The sequence below is a fragment of the Apostichopus japonicus genome, chromosome 9 (assembly GCF_037975245.1).
Source record: "Apostichopus japonicus isolate 1M-3 chromosome 9, ASM3797524v1, whole genome shotgun sequence".
NCBI lineage: Eukaryota > Metazoa > Echinodermata > Holothuroidea > Aspidochirotida > Stichopodidae > Apostichopus > Apostichopus japonicus.
Window position 1 is genome coordinate 19541100 of NC_092569.1, and position 20208 is coordinate 19561307.

Here is a 20208-nt window from a genome sequence, read left to right on the forward strand (position 1 = left end):
TTGGTATATATGCCAGTTGAAAACTTCTATATATATTTTTGGGGGCCTTGAAAGTGACTAGTTTAGTGTGTAAGTCAATGGAACAAATAACTATACCGTGGTTCGTCTACACACTGTATGTCGGTTTACTACGTATCTATATACAGCGTATATAGTTTCATTGTTGGTGGACCTTCCTGTCTAGCTATTGATCAAAGTCTCTGGTTTTTGGAGGAAGTACACAACAACTGATGCGACTATCGTTTCAGCAGACGTATAAGATATGACAGTAATCATTGTTGTGTACGCATGTACTATCAACATCTGAGATATATCAAGCAACCCGGACGTCTTTTCGGTAAAAGATACTACACGTAATTATTATACTTTTGTTGAGTATTTCAGTTATGAAACATAACCTGAAGCAAAACATGATTAAAAAACATTACATTTAATCTGAAACTAAAAATGTTTGGAAATCAAGTTGTTTATATACTTGAACTTATCAGGCACAAGATATGGTTAGCTCATTTTAAAGAATGCTTGTGCCATGGTTAGTTCTTTACGATTTTATGTCAATCGAAAGACTGAGACATGTAAAACAACGAATTCGTTCTACGCGGTAAAAAGTAAACACACGTTACAGTTCTTGTTGAGCCTTTAAGTTATGAACCATAACCTGAAGATAAAATGATCGAAAAATGTTTATTCTATTATCTTGACATTGATCAGACAGTAGATATGCTTTGTTGTTGTTGTTGTGGTAAAGAATGGTCGAGCCATGATTTCTTCTTTTCGATTTTAAGTCATTAACACATGGTTCATTTTTGGTATATATACCCCCCTGTAAGTTTTGCAAAGCCCTGATGTGAAATTTTGATCATTATTGTAAATCGTTGCTTAATGATTTTCAGTATTTATGTTGCATACCCTTTCTGCAGTTACTAAATGTAGCACAGTATGACACTTGCCCTTTACCTTTTAGAGTATACAGACAAGTCTACTTTTGATATACTTTTTGAATTCAGTAAAATTTAAATGAATTATATATAATAATGTTTTAAATATTAGCATATATGGATCCCATTCTCCATTGACGTATGCTGGACTTTAAAGGTGAAGGGCAAAATTCCGACTGATTTATAAATCTGAACTTTTATGGAAAGGCCAAAGGCGAACAAATGATTACATAAAGGAGGAGGACTGCCCTGGGGTCATTGAAACTGACTCCTACGTAGAGGGCGGGGTCTGAAGGTCCTCCCCACTTTCTGTTTTTAAGTATAGACGCCAAAAGGCACATTTCAACCTGACATAAAAGCGTTTCATCTAATACATCGTAACGTTTACTCACGAAAAAGATATTTCAATAGGAATATGTTGACAAATAAGTTCAGTTTCATCTTCAAAAATTACCTGGGAATATTTTTACTTTCTAACTTCGACGTAACAGTTCAATCTGACGTGCAATTGGCAGAAAACGTGACGCATGTACAGAAACATCAAGAAGCATCATATTAATTATTATTATAATTGTAGTTATTCGTTATAAAATCCGGGTAAATTAGAAGTAGCACTATAAACGAAAGGTTGTGCTGATAAAAAGTAATAATGAACTCAAATGACCCCCCCTCCCCACTGATTGAGGTAGTCACCTGAATCTAGGGGGGAGGGTGACGGGGAATGTAGTGGTGTCTTGCTCCTCCAAACCCTAAAAGAATTTTTAAAAAATGGTTCATTCTGAGGCATAACTACATTTATATAGGTCTATATAATGTAGGTCTATGACGAAGATCTAAAAGGAACATTGTGCTAATAAAATGTAATGATTTACAATTTATTTTCTAACTGATTTAGGTAGGGGCCTCAACCGTCACCAGATGTACCAACGTGTTTGTGATGGAGGGAGTAACTGCAGGTCATTGAAACCGTTTTATATCAATTTACGGGATATGGGGTCATAGAACCCAGATTTATTTTAAATTTAGATGTGAAATTGTCTGAGGCATATACCATAAATTTGGTCCAAATAGGTAGCCCATAACGCATTTTTATTGATACTCTGTATGAGATTGTTATAAAATTAGAAAAGAAAACACATTCTTCCCCGGCTGACGATCTGAGGTGGTCCCCAGCTCAATTTTTCACACCATTGCCCTCCATTGCCCCTGTATTGGTGGTGAAACTCCCCCTCCAGTGTACATTTGAGAGAAGCTTAGGAGCTTAGCAGAGAAGACTTTATAATATCGGAGACACCACGTTCCGCTCCTCCCATCAGACATACCAACTGGGCTCATGTGAAACACCGAAGGCGAGGCGGTATACTAGTGACGTACACAAGTGGGTGAGGGAGGGGGACATAGTTCAGTCGGAGATTTCTAGATACAGTGTGCATAGAATTTGACCATACGTGTGCCTACCTCCCTATTTCAACCCCACACACAAATCCATTTCGTCTTAAAACATGTTAATGTTTCCTCACGACAAGATATTTGAATAGGAAAATGCTGACAAGAAAAAAATCGTTCAGTCTGAGATTACTAAAATCAGTGTGGAAAGAATCCGACCAACCATCCGTCTGTTCCCCCCACACACGCCCGCATATCAACTCTCAAATAAAACCATTTCATCGTAAGGAACAGTTCAAAATGACGTGTAATTAATAGAAAGCGTGACGCATGTACAGACACATCAAGAAGCATCATAATAATAATTATTATATTTGTAGTTATTCGTCATAGGATCCGGGTAATATTTTCTTCGTGTTTATACAATAGAATTGAACAAACCATTATACTGTAGCTTTCAGTAACCATCTTTAATTACATGCAAATGACCCTAAATGAAGGTCACAAGATAACAAATTCCATCCATGCTGGTGACAAATGCTCCTCCGTACTTTTATTTATTCCCGCTTTGCCAAAGTGTGCTTTACATCGATTTAGTTTGATTCAGTGTTTCATAGAGAATCAGCCAGAAAATATTATTTCATAATGTGGATCCCAAGAAAGCTACGATTTCTTGTACAAATTTGTTTCTTTGTCCTGTCAAGAAATATAATCTGTTTCCACGGAGAGGTGAGTACATTTCATTCATTCTAATATTTCAGACTTTGTGGAATTTATTTTTATTATAAAATTGTGGTTATTATATAACTAATTTAACGGTAATTTTTACCTATTTCAATAAATAAAATGTTTAATATCATATTAAATATCCCAATGTATAAAATAGTACAAACTTTTCAATCGGCCAGATAGATTTTAAATCCCGTTAGTTTTTCTGCCTTTAGTTGGATTTTAACTAAACAAATTTCATTAACTCTTCTCAACAGGCTTGCTAAAACCCCCAAAAAGAAACAAAAAACAAATGGGTTCCTAACTTCAAAACCACAGCTGTGTGTGTGTAGTTTTTGTTAGTTGTTATCCCAAATAATGGTCATACTTTTCAAAACAGAAATCATTTTTCATTTGATATCCAGAAATGAAAGCTATATGTATGAAAAACACGTGATATTTTAAGTGATGTGAGAAGTGTTAAGTATTTTGTATTGGCAGTTTTGTATATAGTTGTCATCTCTCAGTGTAGGCCATGCACGAGAAATCAATATTAATTTCATTTTTTGCATGAAATTCCAGAAGTTAGGCTAGGCGTTTCAAATACATGGCATTTAAATTTCGTCCACTTTTGATATACATTTGTAGGAACTTTTGCTCAGAAAACTTTCCTGTTAATTCTAAACAAAAGTTTGTATAATAAAGAGACTGTAAAATTTCACTCGCGTCACAGGCCGTCATTTAAAACAATATACAGACCGTAGCTATATTTATTTCTCTCAATAAATTGTGTGTGTGTAGTTTGTATATTGTTGTCATCTCCCAATAAAGGTCCACACTGGTCAAAAATGATTTAATTTTTAGATTTATTTCAATTGATTCCCATAAATCAAATCTAAATACAACAAAATCATGGTATGTCAACCTCGCTCTCGTTGGACACGCAGTTGTACAATCTATCTCCAATAAAACAGCAAACTCAGTGCTGTTTGATATTATCGAAATGAATTTATATTCTTTCAAATTAATCAACTGTTCACTTGTCCTTATAAAGCTACATCATATATCTTTAGTTTCATCAGAGTTCTTTTAAAAACAAGTTAAAGTATATTATTTAGCGTTGATTGATAGATTTTGAAGTCACTTTAAAGATCTTTTAATTTATCAAATTGCTGTTTTACATTAAGAGTAAATAAAATCTCATCTCGTCCATTCTGAGATCTTTAAGTGCCTGTCATGATACTAATTTTAAGATTTACTTCTAACCAAACTCAGACGAAACTGAATTTAGTGAATCAACTTCAAACGACTTTGACTTCAGTATTATCGTAGTTTGGAATTAAAAAAAAATTGTACTCAAAATGTTGCATTACTTTATCATTAGCGGGCATGCATTCCTTCTGAACCAGTTACGATCAGCTTAACAAAATCTCAAATTAAATTTTCCTAAACCTATGCTGTATATTATATATAGTATAGACAACTATTAAAAAGGAAGAAGAAGAAGAAGGAATCGAGAGGAATGTAAAATGACGCAAATTCTGAAAGTATATGTACATTAAAACAGTCGTGACTATATTTCTCAAACAAATCAATCTAGATTACAATTATTTTATACAAATTAAATCATATAAAACAACTTAAATACCTTTTTTTAAGATCTAAATTTTTCAACTTCAAGATTGGGACAACTTTATCTAAACATTTACGCTGTTAACTTTTTCTGTCGAGTGCACAGTTTTGATCTACTCAATATTTTTACTTGCATTTGCGTCACCTGAAATTTCTCATACTACTCCTTCATACAACTATAACTATAAGCATAATTTACAGTGTCAAATCATTCTTCATTGTAACGATAATGTATCCTACAAAATAAATAAATATAATATTAATCCCCTCCCTCTTTAAATAAAACAAGAACAATAAGCCAGAGAGGCGGTAGCCTAAAAGCGAAATCGTAGAGAAAACGGTTTTCAGTACAGTATCAAGATCGCTGATTCAATTCGTTGTAGAAGCTATTTTCACATTTGTGATATTATCTTTTCCTTCACACGCTCTTTACCTTATTCACAAATCCAACCGAAAAAAAGAAACAAAGGCTTAATGTTGATATGTAGCTACAAATTCTAAGGTATAGAAATATCTATTATCTAGATAGTTGTCAATCAACTAACAGCGTTAAAAGAGTTTCTGTGTTAAGACTGTCAGAGTGTATCTTACGATAATTGATGCTTAATTCCTCCACCAATGCACTAGACCTCGTCAAAATTCATAGCTTCAAAACACAAAACTGAAAATTTAAAGAGAAATCTGTGCAGCGGTTGCGTTTGCATTTGGTTAATGTATAAGGTAAAAGGATCCTTAAAATCGGCAAATTTAGAAAGACTGTGTAGATACACTGTAATTCATATCTAGGTATATGTTTAAGAGTTCGAGATCATGAGTACAAGAGTTTATTTGTGTGTTGTAACGGCGTTCTTTAGATTGACAAGTCAAACTTCAGATGAATGTGAATTAATTGCATTGAAGTGACGTTTCCAATGGGTGATCAAAGGATATTCAAATCTTGGTTGAAAACGAATCGGCCTCTAAATTTGTTATTATTAAAATTTAGATAATTATCTACAGTTATTGATCCCTGAGAGCAATATAAGAACTTAATGAAAACTGTTAAACAATGATCAGCATAAAGAAAATTATATGTCTGCAGAACAGAAACTTTTGATCAAATTATTTTTTTGCGCGCTTATTTTCGTGTAATTAGTTCAATGAACACTTAAAGCAATTTTAACCCATTCACTGTAAAATAAATCAATTTTTGCCAATTCTAATAATGATAAAATAATCTCTCTGACTGCCCTACAACATTTTTCGGAATATACACAAATCAACACAAACCATTCATTGTACTATTTTTTTCTGAAAACAAAAGTTAACAGATTTTTTTTTAATTGGTTTAATGATCTCTATGCATTTCAACATGCAACGTTTGAACTCGATTCTAACTCCTATACATTAGCTTTACCTCAATCCTTGCTGTTATTACTCAAGTTAAGTATAGGGAAGTATTTGCCATTTGCAGGAAACAGGCACAGCCGAGTCAATCTCGTACACATGCGCTCATAGTTCACGATTGAAAATAAACTGTAAATAAGTAAATGACATTCAAGTAGAATTGAAAATGTTGGGGAAAATATGTTAACTATATTTATCGCTGATAACATATACATGATGCTTTTGATTCTCTTTTACTCAGAGTAATCAACAACTCTTTGTAGGAGCGACTGAAGGAAAAGGTCACAGTGAGTGTTTATTCATTTTCTATTAATTAACCCTTTTCTTATTTTTCCTATCCCCTGTTTCGTACACTTTCTCATTGATTGATATTTTCATTCCTCATAATCCATGCCAAACATATGTCACGGCAACATCTGTTAATATAATTATGATCACTAACTCTCGTGTAATATGAGAAGAGGAATATTTCTTCTACTTATTACTTCCTTTAGTCACAAGCAAGTAAATACATTTTGACAAAAAGAAATGACGAAAAAGCTTTGAAAAAATCTTCGACACTGTAGATTTCAAATTGTAAACAACTTGCACGATAAAGCCTTTCCTTATTTGTCAACATATGGTACGGCACACGTTGTGAAATAGGAAAATATGCTCGCTGGTCTTACATGTCAGTCGGATAATACGCCCATTTTTTATATCAGTATTTATATAGAATATTTGAAAGGTTATTTACATTTGATTGCTAAACTTGTAGATTATCTAAGCAACCTTGTGTTATTATCATTCAAGTTTTTTTTATTGCGTAAATAGGTGCAATTTGTGTATCAAAATATTAATTACATTAATGTCACATATGTTGGCAAGATTATATTCTGTACAAAAACGAAAAACCTGACATAAACTCTTCTTGGAAAGGAAGTGATGTCTGAATTGATTATAACAATCAAAAGCAAATTAGTAATAGATTTTGTTTTTATATTTGTCAGAATATCCTTTCATTTTGTTATTATTATTTTTTTAATGTATATCTGATACTAAAATCGTTATTTTCATTTATTTCACTTATCTTGAATTTGACCGTTTAGTTAAAATTTGACCGTTTATTTTTTTGTATAACGTTAATGCAACTATCTAGTGAAGTGTCTTGGTGACGAAGTTTTCAGTAATTCGTGTTTCATTTATAATATATCACTGAATATTCAAGATTAGAGAAGGCATACCAGGCTATCTTTAATTATATCAATTGTATTATTATTTTGGCATTTCTAGCATTAAGTCGAGATGAAATATATGATTGTTTAATTAAACTCCTTTTTATTTTAAAAATCTGACTGATTTACAGATAACCTTCTATCTTTACATTATAACGTAACAATAAATCTTGAAGACAACTGAGTTCTCATGATATCAGAATCACCACTTGTTCTCCTTTGACAGACTATTTTTTCCTTTATCAACGTCCTGAATACCCAAGAGATTGTCACGAAGTGTTGCATCGTTGTTCATCTACAAGTTCCAGTGGTGTTTATCTCATTAAACCAGACGGTTATGCCGAACCTTTTGAAGTCTACTGTGATAACACCGCAGATGATGGCGGATGGACGGTACGTATTTCAAAATGAATTATGAACGTCGATGCCAAACATCAGCCGGATATTCAGCTTCTTTCACCTAATCAAGCACAGTTTAATATTGTTAGCTCTCATGTTCCCTTAAGCCTTTAAATTCTTTTATGATCATGTTTACTTTTTTATACTTGTTTTCATTTTAAGTTGATCACAATATACATTTCATACTAAACTATAAAGAAAATTGTACAATTTACCATGCTAGAACTCGTTTCATCTGTCATCCTTTGCATAATGTATAATAATTTGTATATGAAATACTTCTTCACCCTGATGTACAACTTCTTAAGATCTTCAAATGGGATTACTTCAGTTGTGGTTCACAATCAGCCATGGATTTAAACTTTATGTCACAAAATAAAGAAAAAATGATTGTTGGAAACGTAAATGAATGGTTGGTTTTAATAATAATCTAATTTAACTTAATATCCCGTATGAATTATGTTCAAATTACTTGTTCTGTTATGCAGATCATACAACGTCGGTTTGACGGAACGATTAATTTTAACCGCAGCTGGGAAGATTATCAGCTAGGATTTGGATTTCTTTCGAGTGAATTGTGGATTGGTAATAAGAGGCTTTCATACTTAACCAATCAAAAGAGATATCAACTCCGTATTGACTTGACGACAACAGATGGTTCGTCTTTTTATGTGACGTATGACACATTCCGAATAAGCGATGACTTCAGCAACTACAAGCTCGTCAAAGCAGATATAACCAACAGAACAGTAGGTAAATATATAGAAAAACTTTCAGATACGTTTATTCATGTCCCAAATAGGTCTTTTCTGGTCGATAGAAGATTCGATATATCATAGGAAATAAGGATGCAGGATTTCGAAGGATATGACAAATTTCAAGCTGATTTAAATGTTCACTATTAAATATTGTGATGATACCTTTATCAATATTCAAGCTTATAAGTTTTTTGTTTTGTTTACTTCCCTTCACCTTAATTCCTGTTTCTACTACACTGTTTTTGTTGTGTATTATGTGAAGAAAAAAATTAACACAATGAACTAAATTGAACTTACTAATTAACTCCCATAGTTACACCCTTCTGTACAGCCTATGTCTACAGCTATATCATCTCCTAAGCCTAATCTTCATCTAATCTATTCATTCAATTTTTGCTTTATTCATTGTTTTTTTGTCTAATTTAGCCAACTACCTGTCCAACTGACTTGTTAAAAGTCAGTTTGAATTTTCAATTTTTAAATCTGTCTTCGTTTCAGTTTGTCTCTGACGAAGATCTAGCTAGGATTGATAAGCCAGGCCCTCTAACTTATTCAGTTTACGAAATTGCATTTGATCATAAGCTAGACTAAAGTCAAGTATCATTTCAAAATATTTTCGCATCAACTAGAACGATCTTGAAATGTCACAGTTCCTTCTTGCGTGTTAATACTTTTATACAAAGTGGTGTCGTTGTGGAGTATAAAAACTCAGACTCGGAACATATTTCGTAATTTATAGAAATTGTCAACCAAACACCAAACCACTGCTTGAAGTTATAACCCTTTATTAAGCCAAATTTGTTATGTTTCGTTACAGAGTTCATAATAAGAATAGCTAATTTTAAAGTATATTTTCTTATTCTTATAGGCTATGTAAATAACTACATTGAATGGTGTCCAACAAATAAAACCTACAATGAGTGTCAACTTTGCGAGGCTACCTGTGCAGATCCTGATAGTTGTGTCAATACTTCCTGCAAAGGATCTCATTCGTGTGTCTGTCCTGACGGATATTTGATGAACGATGATAACTGCATTAGAATAGAGGACTGCGGATGTTACATCGAAAGTGAAACAGATGGAGAGAAAGGTGTATTGTTAAAAGTAAGTATTTTCTTTCAGATTGTGATATCTATTACCAACAGTGTAACAATTTAAATGATGCTTTCAAAAACTGGGGTTAGTGGATCGATTTGCATTTGCCTCTGACCTCTTCCAACCCGCACTCTCGTCAACTTTGGATATACACACTTTTGCCAGTAAATTTAGGAAAACTGATATATCTTGTGCGTGTTTGCAGTATTTCATCTTATCACTACTAAAAGAAACCTTTTCAAATCCCTCAAGTTACTTATGATACGTGTAACGATTTTCTACTTTCCAGGAAGGAGGAATTTACGTCTCTCCAAACTGTGACAAGAAATGTTCTTGTACGGATAATCATCTTTCGTGTGACGATAGTTATTAATGCGATTCTAACGCAGATTGTGAAGAAAGGAACGGTATTTTACAATGTTACTGTCCGCCTGGGTTTAGCGGAGACGGCACACAGTGTAGGCCTACAGACGGCACATTCCCTTCTGACTGTAAAGAACTGTACAACAATGGCGAGAGAACTAGTGGCGTCTATGAAATCAAACCCACCATTTGGCCTGACTCTCCGTTTGAAGTTTACTGTAATATGTCTGACGGGGGAGGCTGGACGGTAAGTGTGACAGTTTTTTTCAAACCAGTGATCCGCAAGCTGTTAGGTAGACGACACACAAGTCATCCATGAATACCAAACCACGACCCACCAGAGCCCAATCTCTCATAACGGACGTTCAAAATACATAAAAGCTAGTTTGGATTGTGAATATGATGTTCGATTTGACACCCGTAAGCTAGTTTAAACAACGTTGCGGTATGTAGAACACGGGATTAGGCTGCCCTTTAGACGGAGAAAGTTGAATGCCTAATTTATTGCCACTAGGAGCGCATTCCCTAAGATGAAGCATTCTCTGTGTTGTGTTAGTACTTTCAGGAATTTATTATTAGAAACTTCACGAAACTTTACATATTGGTTGTTCTTTGGATAAGGGTTGATTTTTTTTTGTAATTGTTATATTAACGGGCAATAGTTATGGCATCAAAATATTGGTGGTGAGAACCACTTCTAAATGACTGTAATGATGTAATACATGTATGTTCCTTAAGAACTGAATATTTACGTTGATTTTTTTAGGTATTCCAGCGTCGCGTTGATGATTCACAAGACTTTTATCTTTATTGGGATGACTACAAGATTGGCTTTGGTAATCGAAGTCGGAACTTTTGGCTCGGAAATGAAAAGATATATAGCTTGACGAACCAAAGACAATATGAACTCCGGATCGACTTAGTTGGCCGTTACGGTGCCCCTTACTACGCCAAATACGAGTTCTTTCGTATCAGTGACGAGAACGATAACTTCAGGCTAGATGTTGGAAATTATTCTGACGGAGATGCAGGTAGGTTAATATCTCCCGAATTATCAATCCTATCATGTTATTTTCTTGTCAGTTTGACATAATATATATTGTTTATTTAAGAACGAAGTATTTACAAAGAATTACGTAGTACTATTTGTATGATATAATTCACTATCCAATCACTTACTAGTTTATACACAATGTTTTGTCTTTGCTGAAAATAACAAGATTAACTCGACGGCAGGTCCTGGTGATTAACTGTGGTAATAGTTTGTTGATCCAAGGAAGGTGCATATATCTAGTAGGTAGAAATCTCTGGACATATAGCTGGACCTTTGGACCTACGAACACTCAAAATCAAGACACTTCAGTTAGTATCATATAAACCCGCCATATCATACAGTACCTAATTATGTTTATACTTCTTTGCATAAGGCACATACATAGGGAAAAGATTAGCAATTTATATTCGACAAGATAGACCGAACACTAGCAGTAATTGTTAATGTAATCAGACATGTAATGTAACGACCAAATATTACAAATCCATACTCAAAAGGAAAATATGGAAATATCACAGGGTAAGATGATTATGTACCCTACGCAAATCTTCATGCACACGTACAGACACACACGCGTGCGCACAAGCACAAACTTAAATATGCATATTGTATCATTGTACGGTGCTGGACTCCCGAGTAGCTCGTGTTTAGAGGGTACGATAACAGATCTTGCCAATTGGGGTTGTTTTAAGTGGTAGGCTAACAATTCTAGAAATGAACGATTCGTTAAAGTTGATCTATATTGATTGATTTATTTACTCCTTCTTCTATCAAATTTATGTCAGCAATAAGTGATGTAAGCAAAGATATCACATTTATTCATACCGCCAGCATGCTAGATAAAAGTAACGATGATGAGATTATTCTCGTTCGAATACAAAACAGCTGCAGTCGACATGCGTGCTCGCCTAGAACAGCTACGTCATAAAATATCATTGTAGGTCATGTAAAAAAAGCGGAGCTTCAACAGCTGACAGCATCAATTAAATATATTCTTAACTATTACATAACAACAATAAACCAAATACACCGTAGCTGTTCTTGTAAAGGAAAGCCGGATCACTTGTAATATTACACTGATATAGAACTGTTGTGTATGACAATTGTCCTCTATTCCAGTCTTGAAAACTTATATAAAAATGAAAACAGATAAATAGATGACAAAACAAACTTATTAAAAATGAGGACACATGAATGAACTCCCTTTAATTTACAAACGGCAAGATCGGGGAAGTCTTGCGGTACTTATGAATATTACGATGAAAGTAGTGCATACTTCGACCATGTCGGAATTTTTTTTTATTGATTTCATCATGAAAGAAAATTCGTTACAAAAAAAACAAAAACAAAACTAAACGCTTTCACAATATGAACAATAGTTCAACAACATAACAAGCCAAACATAATATTTGACAACCCCTTTCCCTTCCCCTTCCCTTTCCACATATTTTCGTGTTTAATAATCATAGATAATACACGACGTTTAGTTTAACACACGTTAATCAAAATCAAAATCACATGTAATATATAATTATTGGAATAACATGTTGCTAAGTATACTGAATCGATGCAATGAACTAATTTTTGAATTTCTTTCTGTTTCTTCTTCTATTGTTTTTATTTAACAGGTGATTCGCTGACCTACCATGATGACCAACCGTTCACTACACGAGACAACGATAACGATGATTATGACTATAGTTTTCTTAGCTCTGAAAATAACAACGTAGCCCGTTATTATGATGGTGCATGGTGGTACCGTGATTATTATTGTTATTATTGTTCATCTCTCAACAGTCCCTATGATAGTTATGATATTTATTGGGATACCCTTCCAGGTTATTATTATTATTATATTCAATTTTCAGAGATGAAAGTTCGCGCAATCGATGAAGAACCATAAAGACCCACAACGGAGTGTATGGAACAATAACACAAGAACAATTAACAACAGTTATAATACATTGATGTTTTTGCTCTATGTTTGTGTATCGTCATGACAATGATTTTATCATAAATTATGTTACAAAACATGCTGACTCCTTTTTTTTCTCTTTTAGTTTAGTGTAAAATTAGACAGAATTTCCATTCCATGCAAATGATTGGTAACTATGCACTATGGTTTGTGAATTGCTTACAAAATGTGTCCCCCCCCCTAATGTTCTCAATGTTTCTACTTTTAAGTTCTGTTAATTTTTGAAACACAGAAATCAAAAGAGAGACAGTTGTTAGTTTAAAATAATAAACGAAAAGCCATTATATAAGCAAACATGGTGAGACCTTTCAGAGCTTGTGTTTTGCAGAATTCTATCGAAATTAGACCATTATGTCTTCTGTTCACCTTTCTGTTTAATGTATTTATATAACATCCCTCAAATCGTTACACGTTAATAGTAGTTTATAAATACGCCTGACTCTAACATGTTTATAGTCGATTTTTTAAAATACACCTAACCCTAACATGTTTATATATGTTTTAAATACGCCTACTCCTAACTTATTTATAGTAGTTATAACGTACACCTTACCCTTACAAGTTTTAAAAACACCTTAACTTAACATGTTTTAAAATACGCCTTACTCTAACATGTTTAGATATGTTTTTAAGTACGCCTACTCCTAAACTTATTTATAGTAGATATGAAATGCACCTTAACCTAACATGTTTTAAAATACGCCTAACCCTAACACTTTATATATGTTTTTAAATACGCCTACTCCCAAACTTACTAATAGTAGATATGGAATGCACCTTACCCCAGCATATTCTTAAATACAGCTTACCCTAACATGTTCTTAAATACACCTTACACTAATTTATTACTTTAATACTTTCAACTGAAACTTTTTAATCGGCGATATTTTTCTTAAGGTACAAAATGAATTTCTAGCTTACTTTATACGTAAAACATTTAACTTAATTGATAGACTATCTCACTGGGGAGGGAATTCACAACTTCCTGTTTGCTTTATTTTCTATGTTTTTCTTTCACCACTATTAAAGTCTCGAACAAATTCAATGGAGCGCCCCCTTTAAATATTGTTAATTACTCAAACCCGTATGGTGGCATAAGTGTTATGTAGTGTAGTTCCGAACGCTCTAATCTCCAGAACAAGCGGCTGGTTTGAGGATAAGTCGAAGATAGAAACGGGAACACACACGCCCCTAGGAGGTGAAGTAGGCATCCGGCTCTTAAAAGATTCCAACCATTTTCTAGGTTGTAAATATGTAAATATAACCTTAAAGATGTGATATTAAATACATTTTTGCAACTAAAACAATGCGTACCAACATTCATCACGACTATAATAATTCCCCTGTCATAGTATGGTAACAACACATTAATTATTTACTGACGAAACATTGTAACACTTTATAAGATTGGTAAGTTCTCAAATCTTGGTTACCGTATTCCTATATCAACGATGATATTCCACTTCAAAATGTCTTCATGACTAATCTCTTATACGTTTCTTTATACGTACCAACTCAATTAAATGGTTTCTCGAAATCCTCCCGAGGGTTTGCTATAGAATATGAAGAAATGTTTAATGATGGCTTCACTTTTTCTTTTCTTTAAACCAAAATTGCAGTTCAGATTATTCCATGCCCTATGGTATGAATATTGAATACAATTCACGACAAAGTATATTTATTGTATACTCTGGCAAATTGATACCAGCCATCTAGAGAAATAGCATAAAAATGTACTTACATGGTAAGGACTCTTAATTAGTTTAACGACAGCATCCTGAGCTCTCTCTCTCTCATGACACCCGGTCTCCCAACACGATGCGACGACGATAGGCGTTAACATCCAAACAGTGAAAAACAAGAAAAAAGAAGTTACTTTCAAAATTTATCTACTGCCGCAAACACTAATAAATAACTGCCTTTATACAAACGGCCCAGCTACTAGATTACTATCTCGTGGGAATTTCTGGTGAATTAAGTTACAATAATATTGAGCTTCTTTAAGATGTATCTCCTCTGTATGGAAAGTAATTTCGGAGTGTCTTCCAAAATATCCCTAATTTCGCCTTCCGAAAATAAGAAAGGACATTTTAATTAACAAAGCCAGACCCGCTTGAGCTGCTTATTTACGTGACCAATTCCGGTCATCAGGATATTTTGAGAAGCTGGTGTATAAAAAAAGGTTTTTACCCAAATACTCTACAGATTAACAAATCCAAACAAGCACAACCTGGCGCTTAAATCCAGTCTTTCATGGAATTTCTTTAGGGAATACGGGGTTAACCAAATACTTGAACATCTCTAGCCGCGGTAAGGCTATCAATATATCCAAATATTTTTTTAATCGCATGAATTACAGCCTCTAAGATTAACCGTGACGATGTTTATATATGATTTTAAAAACGCATAACTCTAACATTTGTATAGTCGTTATAAAATACGCCTTACCCTAACAACTTTTGTCAAATGGCCTTACCCGATCATGTGTTAAGCATGAAAAAATAAACTTGTTTATAGGTACGTAATATATATATACATATAAATCGTATATTGAATTAATTTAACTAATGAGACATCCCTGTCGGTGAGAATCTACAATGACATCCGTTCAGCATAAAAATCAATCCCAAATCATATTACTGTATCGCGTACTCAAACTCAGTTTCAATCAATGACGTACATATGATTTCAAAGGAGGCGCTGTGTGATTCTAATTTCTCTCGACTCGGGGCATTTTTGAAGATTTTGGGACGGGCGTCCCGAGCCCCGGTGAGGTGGTCTCATATTTAGTGAATGCAATGGAAATAATGCCCACACTGAGATTTACACGTCCACTTCGACCGGGGTTCTAGTAGCCAATGTTGTTATTAGTTTTGTTTTACATTTGACCCTGTGACGTCATCACTGACGAAGGTACTACAAGACAACGCCAGGCACACATCCTACAAGTTCATCGGCTTCAGGTTAAGGAGGAGCAGAATGCCTGGTACACTTTTTGTTCATACACAGACACATAAAATCTCGCACACTCATCACCATGACATATAAATTTTAGACCACTATGTCCCAAATGGTAAATCTACCGCATTTGATTGTATCACACTAAAAAATCCCTCCTCCAATGTCCACCAGTTTCAGTTACAAGTTCTGCTACAACTTTTATTCAGCCACCCTCCAAAATCCCTTTTCCGACAAAATAGGACAAAGGCTCTGCTTGCATGGATCATAATATCGATAGTCTACACTCCTGAACTTCTTCATTTCCCTCCCCTCCCCTCGCACCCCTTTCCCATTCCTCCTGTCCATCTCGCAATTCTCTCTGCCCTCTTTCAGTACCGCCTCTTCTCCCACTTCCCCTCCCTTCCTCACGGTAGCCTATGTAAATCACTGAAGAATCAGAAACCGCCTATACATATAGTCAATCAGGGCCATATTGGCCGATTCTACGACTGGAAGTCAACAAACGTGCTGTAGGCTGTGACTATATCTATATATTATCTCTTGGTGATTGCTGCACAGCGCCCTAATCCATCAGCCATCGCTCGGCATACAAATACAGTAACATAAGTACGTGCATGTAGCCTTTGTACAGCTGCATATGTTATGGAGATTTGCTTACCATAGTATCCGAACCCAATCACACTACACGGAAAGTAAAGATATGAGAGAAACCGTTAACAGTAATTAAAATAATAGTAAGAGTTAAATTGGGATCGGAAATGGCCGCTCTAACCAAACCGTGGGAGAAAATGGGTCAGAACAACAGAGAATGTTGTCAACAAGGTGGAAGCAACATGTTCCTCGCTTACGTTGGCCTAACAACAACTAAGACACGCCCAATGCAGATATACTGTATCATTTGGTATGACCAGCATAGGCTTATACTAAGTGTATTGTCCTATAGGATTTAACTTTCAGTGATGCGTTACTTAATCATACTTCAGCCTTAAGATTGACTGGTGGTTTTTATTGTAGTGCGCATGCGCGCCACAATATTGGATATGGCAGCTGAACATACACTCTTCATAGCAATCTCAGATTCACAGCATGGCTACGCGAACAGTTAATTCTGCACACGTATATAAAAAAAAATCTCCTTGAGTAGCAAACGTCTTCAAAACAATACGTAAAATTCTCTACTTTGGTTCGTTATTTTCGAATTGAACAGACAGGTAACATTTAATCGCATTGGGATTAACACATCCTGCAAGAAAGTTGCAAGCAACAAATGTTAACCGTTTTTATTCGCAACGAATCTGCGTCATCTGTAATACTTCAGCTCTTGGAACATAGGCACTTGTAACGTTCTGATTGTGGTATGTCAGGTTCGAAACAGGCTTCATTCGTAATCGACAGTTTATGGTTGTAATGGTTTTAGTCATAAATTCTTCGTTTATATTGCAGACGCATGCTGGCTAGAGTACTGTTTATTAACATTAAACAATATAACCTAGCTTTGGTCCCCGTTAAAGGACCAAACGCCAAACTGGCTTCTTTGTGACCGAAAAAACTTCAAAAGGGCTGCAGTAACAATTAAAGACCCCTCTATTGAATATCAACAACTGCTTACTTTACCTTCACCGCGCACTATGTGACATGTGTTTGTATACAAATACAGTTATTCTAGTAGTGCTTATAATTGGTAGCCTTGTACTTTCTATTTGGTCTTATAGAACAACAGTGTTGAAAAGGAACAGCCGTAATATACTCAAAGCTTACCAAAAGTTAGTAGGCCTAGGTCTATAGTTGTAGTATCTGCAGTATTCTAACTACAGTACACTGTACAGTAAGCTAGACATAACAGACTTCATTGGTTACCCTTTTGTTCAAAGAGTTTCAAATTATTGTTGTTAGTTGATAAAGCCCTTCATGGCCTAGCCCCGCCCTATTTATGTGAACTGGTTCAGTGGTAAGTTCCTGTTAGAAACCCTCGATCGGGTTATATATACTAGCGAAAAAGAAGTATGTCACAGAGTCAAAGAGTAATGGAAAATTTCTCAGTTTTTTACATAAATATCATGCTCTTGAAAATTTAGGTCCAAGACGTTTCAAAGCTCTTCTTCCAAATTTTCGTTCTAGTCAAACTCTTAACGTCTTTAAAAGTCGCATCTAAACACATTTATTCAAAAACTGCTTTTAAACTCGAATTTTTGTAATTTTTGTATGTTAAAAGTTTTATAAGTTTCAAAGATGCAACATTATTTTATTATTTGTATTATTCGTAGCAGTGACGAGAACGACAACGACAGGCTAGATGTTGGAATGACGGAAATGGTATTTACTTCCCGAATTATCAGTCCTTACCGTCAATGTTGCATCATATATTATGTTTATTTAAAAACGCAATGATAACAATAAATAAATATATATATTTTTATATTCTGTTTTGTCTCTGTGGAATATGAACTTATTAAGAAATTGATTGTAGATTCTGGTAATTCGTTCTTTGGTAATATTTTGTGGATCCAGAAAAGGAGATACCTGTTCTGCAAAAAGACTAATTTACACCTGTTAAGAAGATCTCTCCGGCCAAATAGCTAGTAGACCATTGCACCTATAAAAAATTCAGGCTTTCAAAGTTAAGGCACTTCAGTTAGTAACATATAAACCCGTCATATTATTCATAACCAAATTATTTATTTTATTCTTGGCAAAATGCACAAACAAAGTGAAAAGATTAGTAACCACACGCATTCGAAAGAAAGATGGAATATTCATAGTTATTTTGAATGCAATCAGACATGTAATTTGAGAGCCAATCATTTTACAAATCTCTTACCCAAAAGGAAGATACTGAAGTACCACAGTGCAGAATGATATGTACCATACGCAAATCATCACACACACGCATACGCATACGAACACCCAAAACCATGCGTGTGGTATACCGTACCTGTTCTTGCAGAGGAAAGCCGAATCGCTTGTAAGCAACTACTTACATGCTTGACTAGAAAAACGTCGTCTTAAAATATCATTGTATTGGAATGATTGAACTTTTGTCATGTAAGAAAAGAGGGCTTAAAGGTGTCCACATCGTAAATGAAATATATTACAGACTATAACATTACAATGGGCATAGGCAAATATACCGTATCTGGTCTTGTATAGGAAAACCAAAAGGCTTGTAACTTTTAAGTGGAAAATTTTCTTTTATTCCCCGTCTATTTTTTAAAAGTGTAAATAAAATAAATATAGGCTATAATAAAAACAATATAGATCACAAACTAAACTATTGGAAATGAGCACACATGAATGCACTTCCTTTAATTTACGACAGACCAGATCAAGGGTCTCTAACGTTACTTATGAATATTATGTTGTAAATAGCGTATACCTCGATCATGTAGGTAATTAACTTGAGAATTAAACAATATTAGCAATGGTTCAGTAGCATAACAAAATATATATATATGTCTACATACATACAGGAGTTGATAATCCCTTCCAATTTCTTGTATTTCCGTTTAGTACTGATAAAATAAATAACACTGACATTATTCTAACACATGTCAATAAACATTTGTAATAAAACTATTTTTTCATTGCAATGGTGCATGGTAGTGCATTAACCATTTTTGTTGTTCAGTGACGATAAGTAGTGTAATAGGTAGAAAAGTTAATCGATTTCCTATTCCTAATGAAAGTGTGCAGAAACGTCACGGATGGATTGTAAAATAAACCGGAGCTCTATGTTTGTTTTACAAACTCGTACGTCGGGTACACTCTCATATTTAGTGATATGATTGAGGAAACACGTGAAAACAGGATTGAGCTGTTTAAACCTTCCGTATGTATCTATCATCACCAATGAAACGAAGTACGACATGATAGGCAGTAGCATTGAATGTCAGATCGGAGCCCTGCTGGGGAAACATGCCAACGCATGCCATGTGTTCCATATGTACCACACCAATCATTATCCAAGGACCTCGATATTGTAACCCAATGGTCAAGCATTCCCTCTCCTTCCCATGCACCCAGTAATACCTGACCATAACAGTATGTAGTTACTCGAAGCATCTTTAATGGTTTCCTAAGATATCCGTAAACGGAAATAGACAGAACAATAGGATACATGTATACCTTGAGGTAGCACGTATTCGTTAAAGTCTTTCCTCAAACGTGTGGATGTTTTCAGAATCTATTTATTTCCGGAAACACGGTTACCTGGCATTTAATATATATACGTCACGGATGGATTGTAAAATAAACCGGAGCTTTATGTTTGTTTTACACACTCGTACGTCGGGTACACTCTCATATTTAGTGATATGATTGAGGAAACACGTGAAAACAGGAT

General features: G+C 34.5%; 1 protein-coding gene across 1 annotated transcript; it reads left to right on the plus strand.

The window, feature by feature from the left end:
• The first annotated feature begins 2905 nt into the window (after positions 1 to 2905).
• Positions 2906 to 12719, plus strand: LOC139973328 (uncharacterized). Its single transcript, XM_071979939.1, has 8 exons — positions 2906 to 3053; positions 6292 to 6337; positions 7491 to 7657; positions 8152 to 8416; positions 9290 to 9525; positions 9806 to 10126; positions 10646 to 10910; positions 12562 to 12719. Exons 1-6 carry the CDS (start codon positions 2970 to 2972, stop codon positions 9887 to 9889), a joined length of 882 nt encoding a protein of 293 aa, XP_071836040.1. The 5' UTR covers positions 2906 to 2969; the 3' UTR covers positions 9890 to 10126; positions 10646 to 10910; positions 12562 to 12719.
• The last annotated feature ends 7489 nt before the right edge of the window (positions 12720 to 20208 follow it).

Coding starts and splice junctions, on each gene's coding strand:
- LOC139973328 (XM_071979939.1), top strand. CDS start 2,970: ATGTGGATCCCAAGAAAGCTACGATTTCTTGTACAAATTTGTTTCTTT. Junction 6,338..7,490: donor GACTGAAGGAAAAGGTCACA/GTGAGTGTTTAT, acceptor CTCCTTTGACAG/ACTATTTTTTCCTTTATCAA. Junction 8,417..9,289: donor TATAACCAACAGAACAGTAG/GTAAATATATAG, acceptor TTATTCTTATAG/GCTATGTAAATAACTACATT.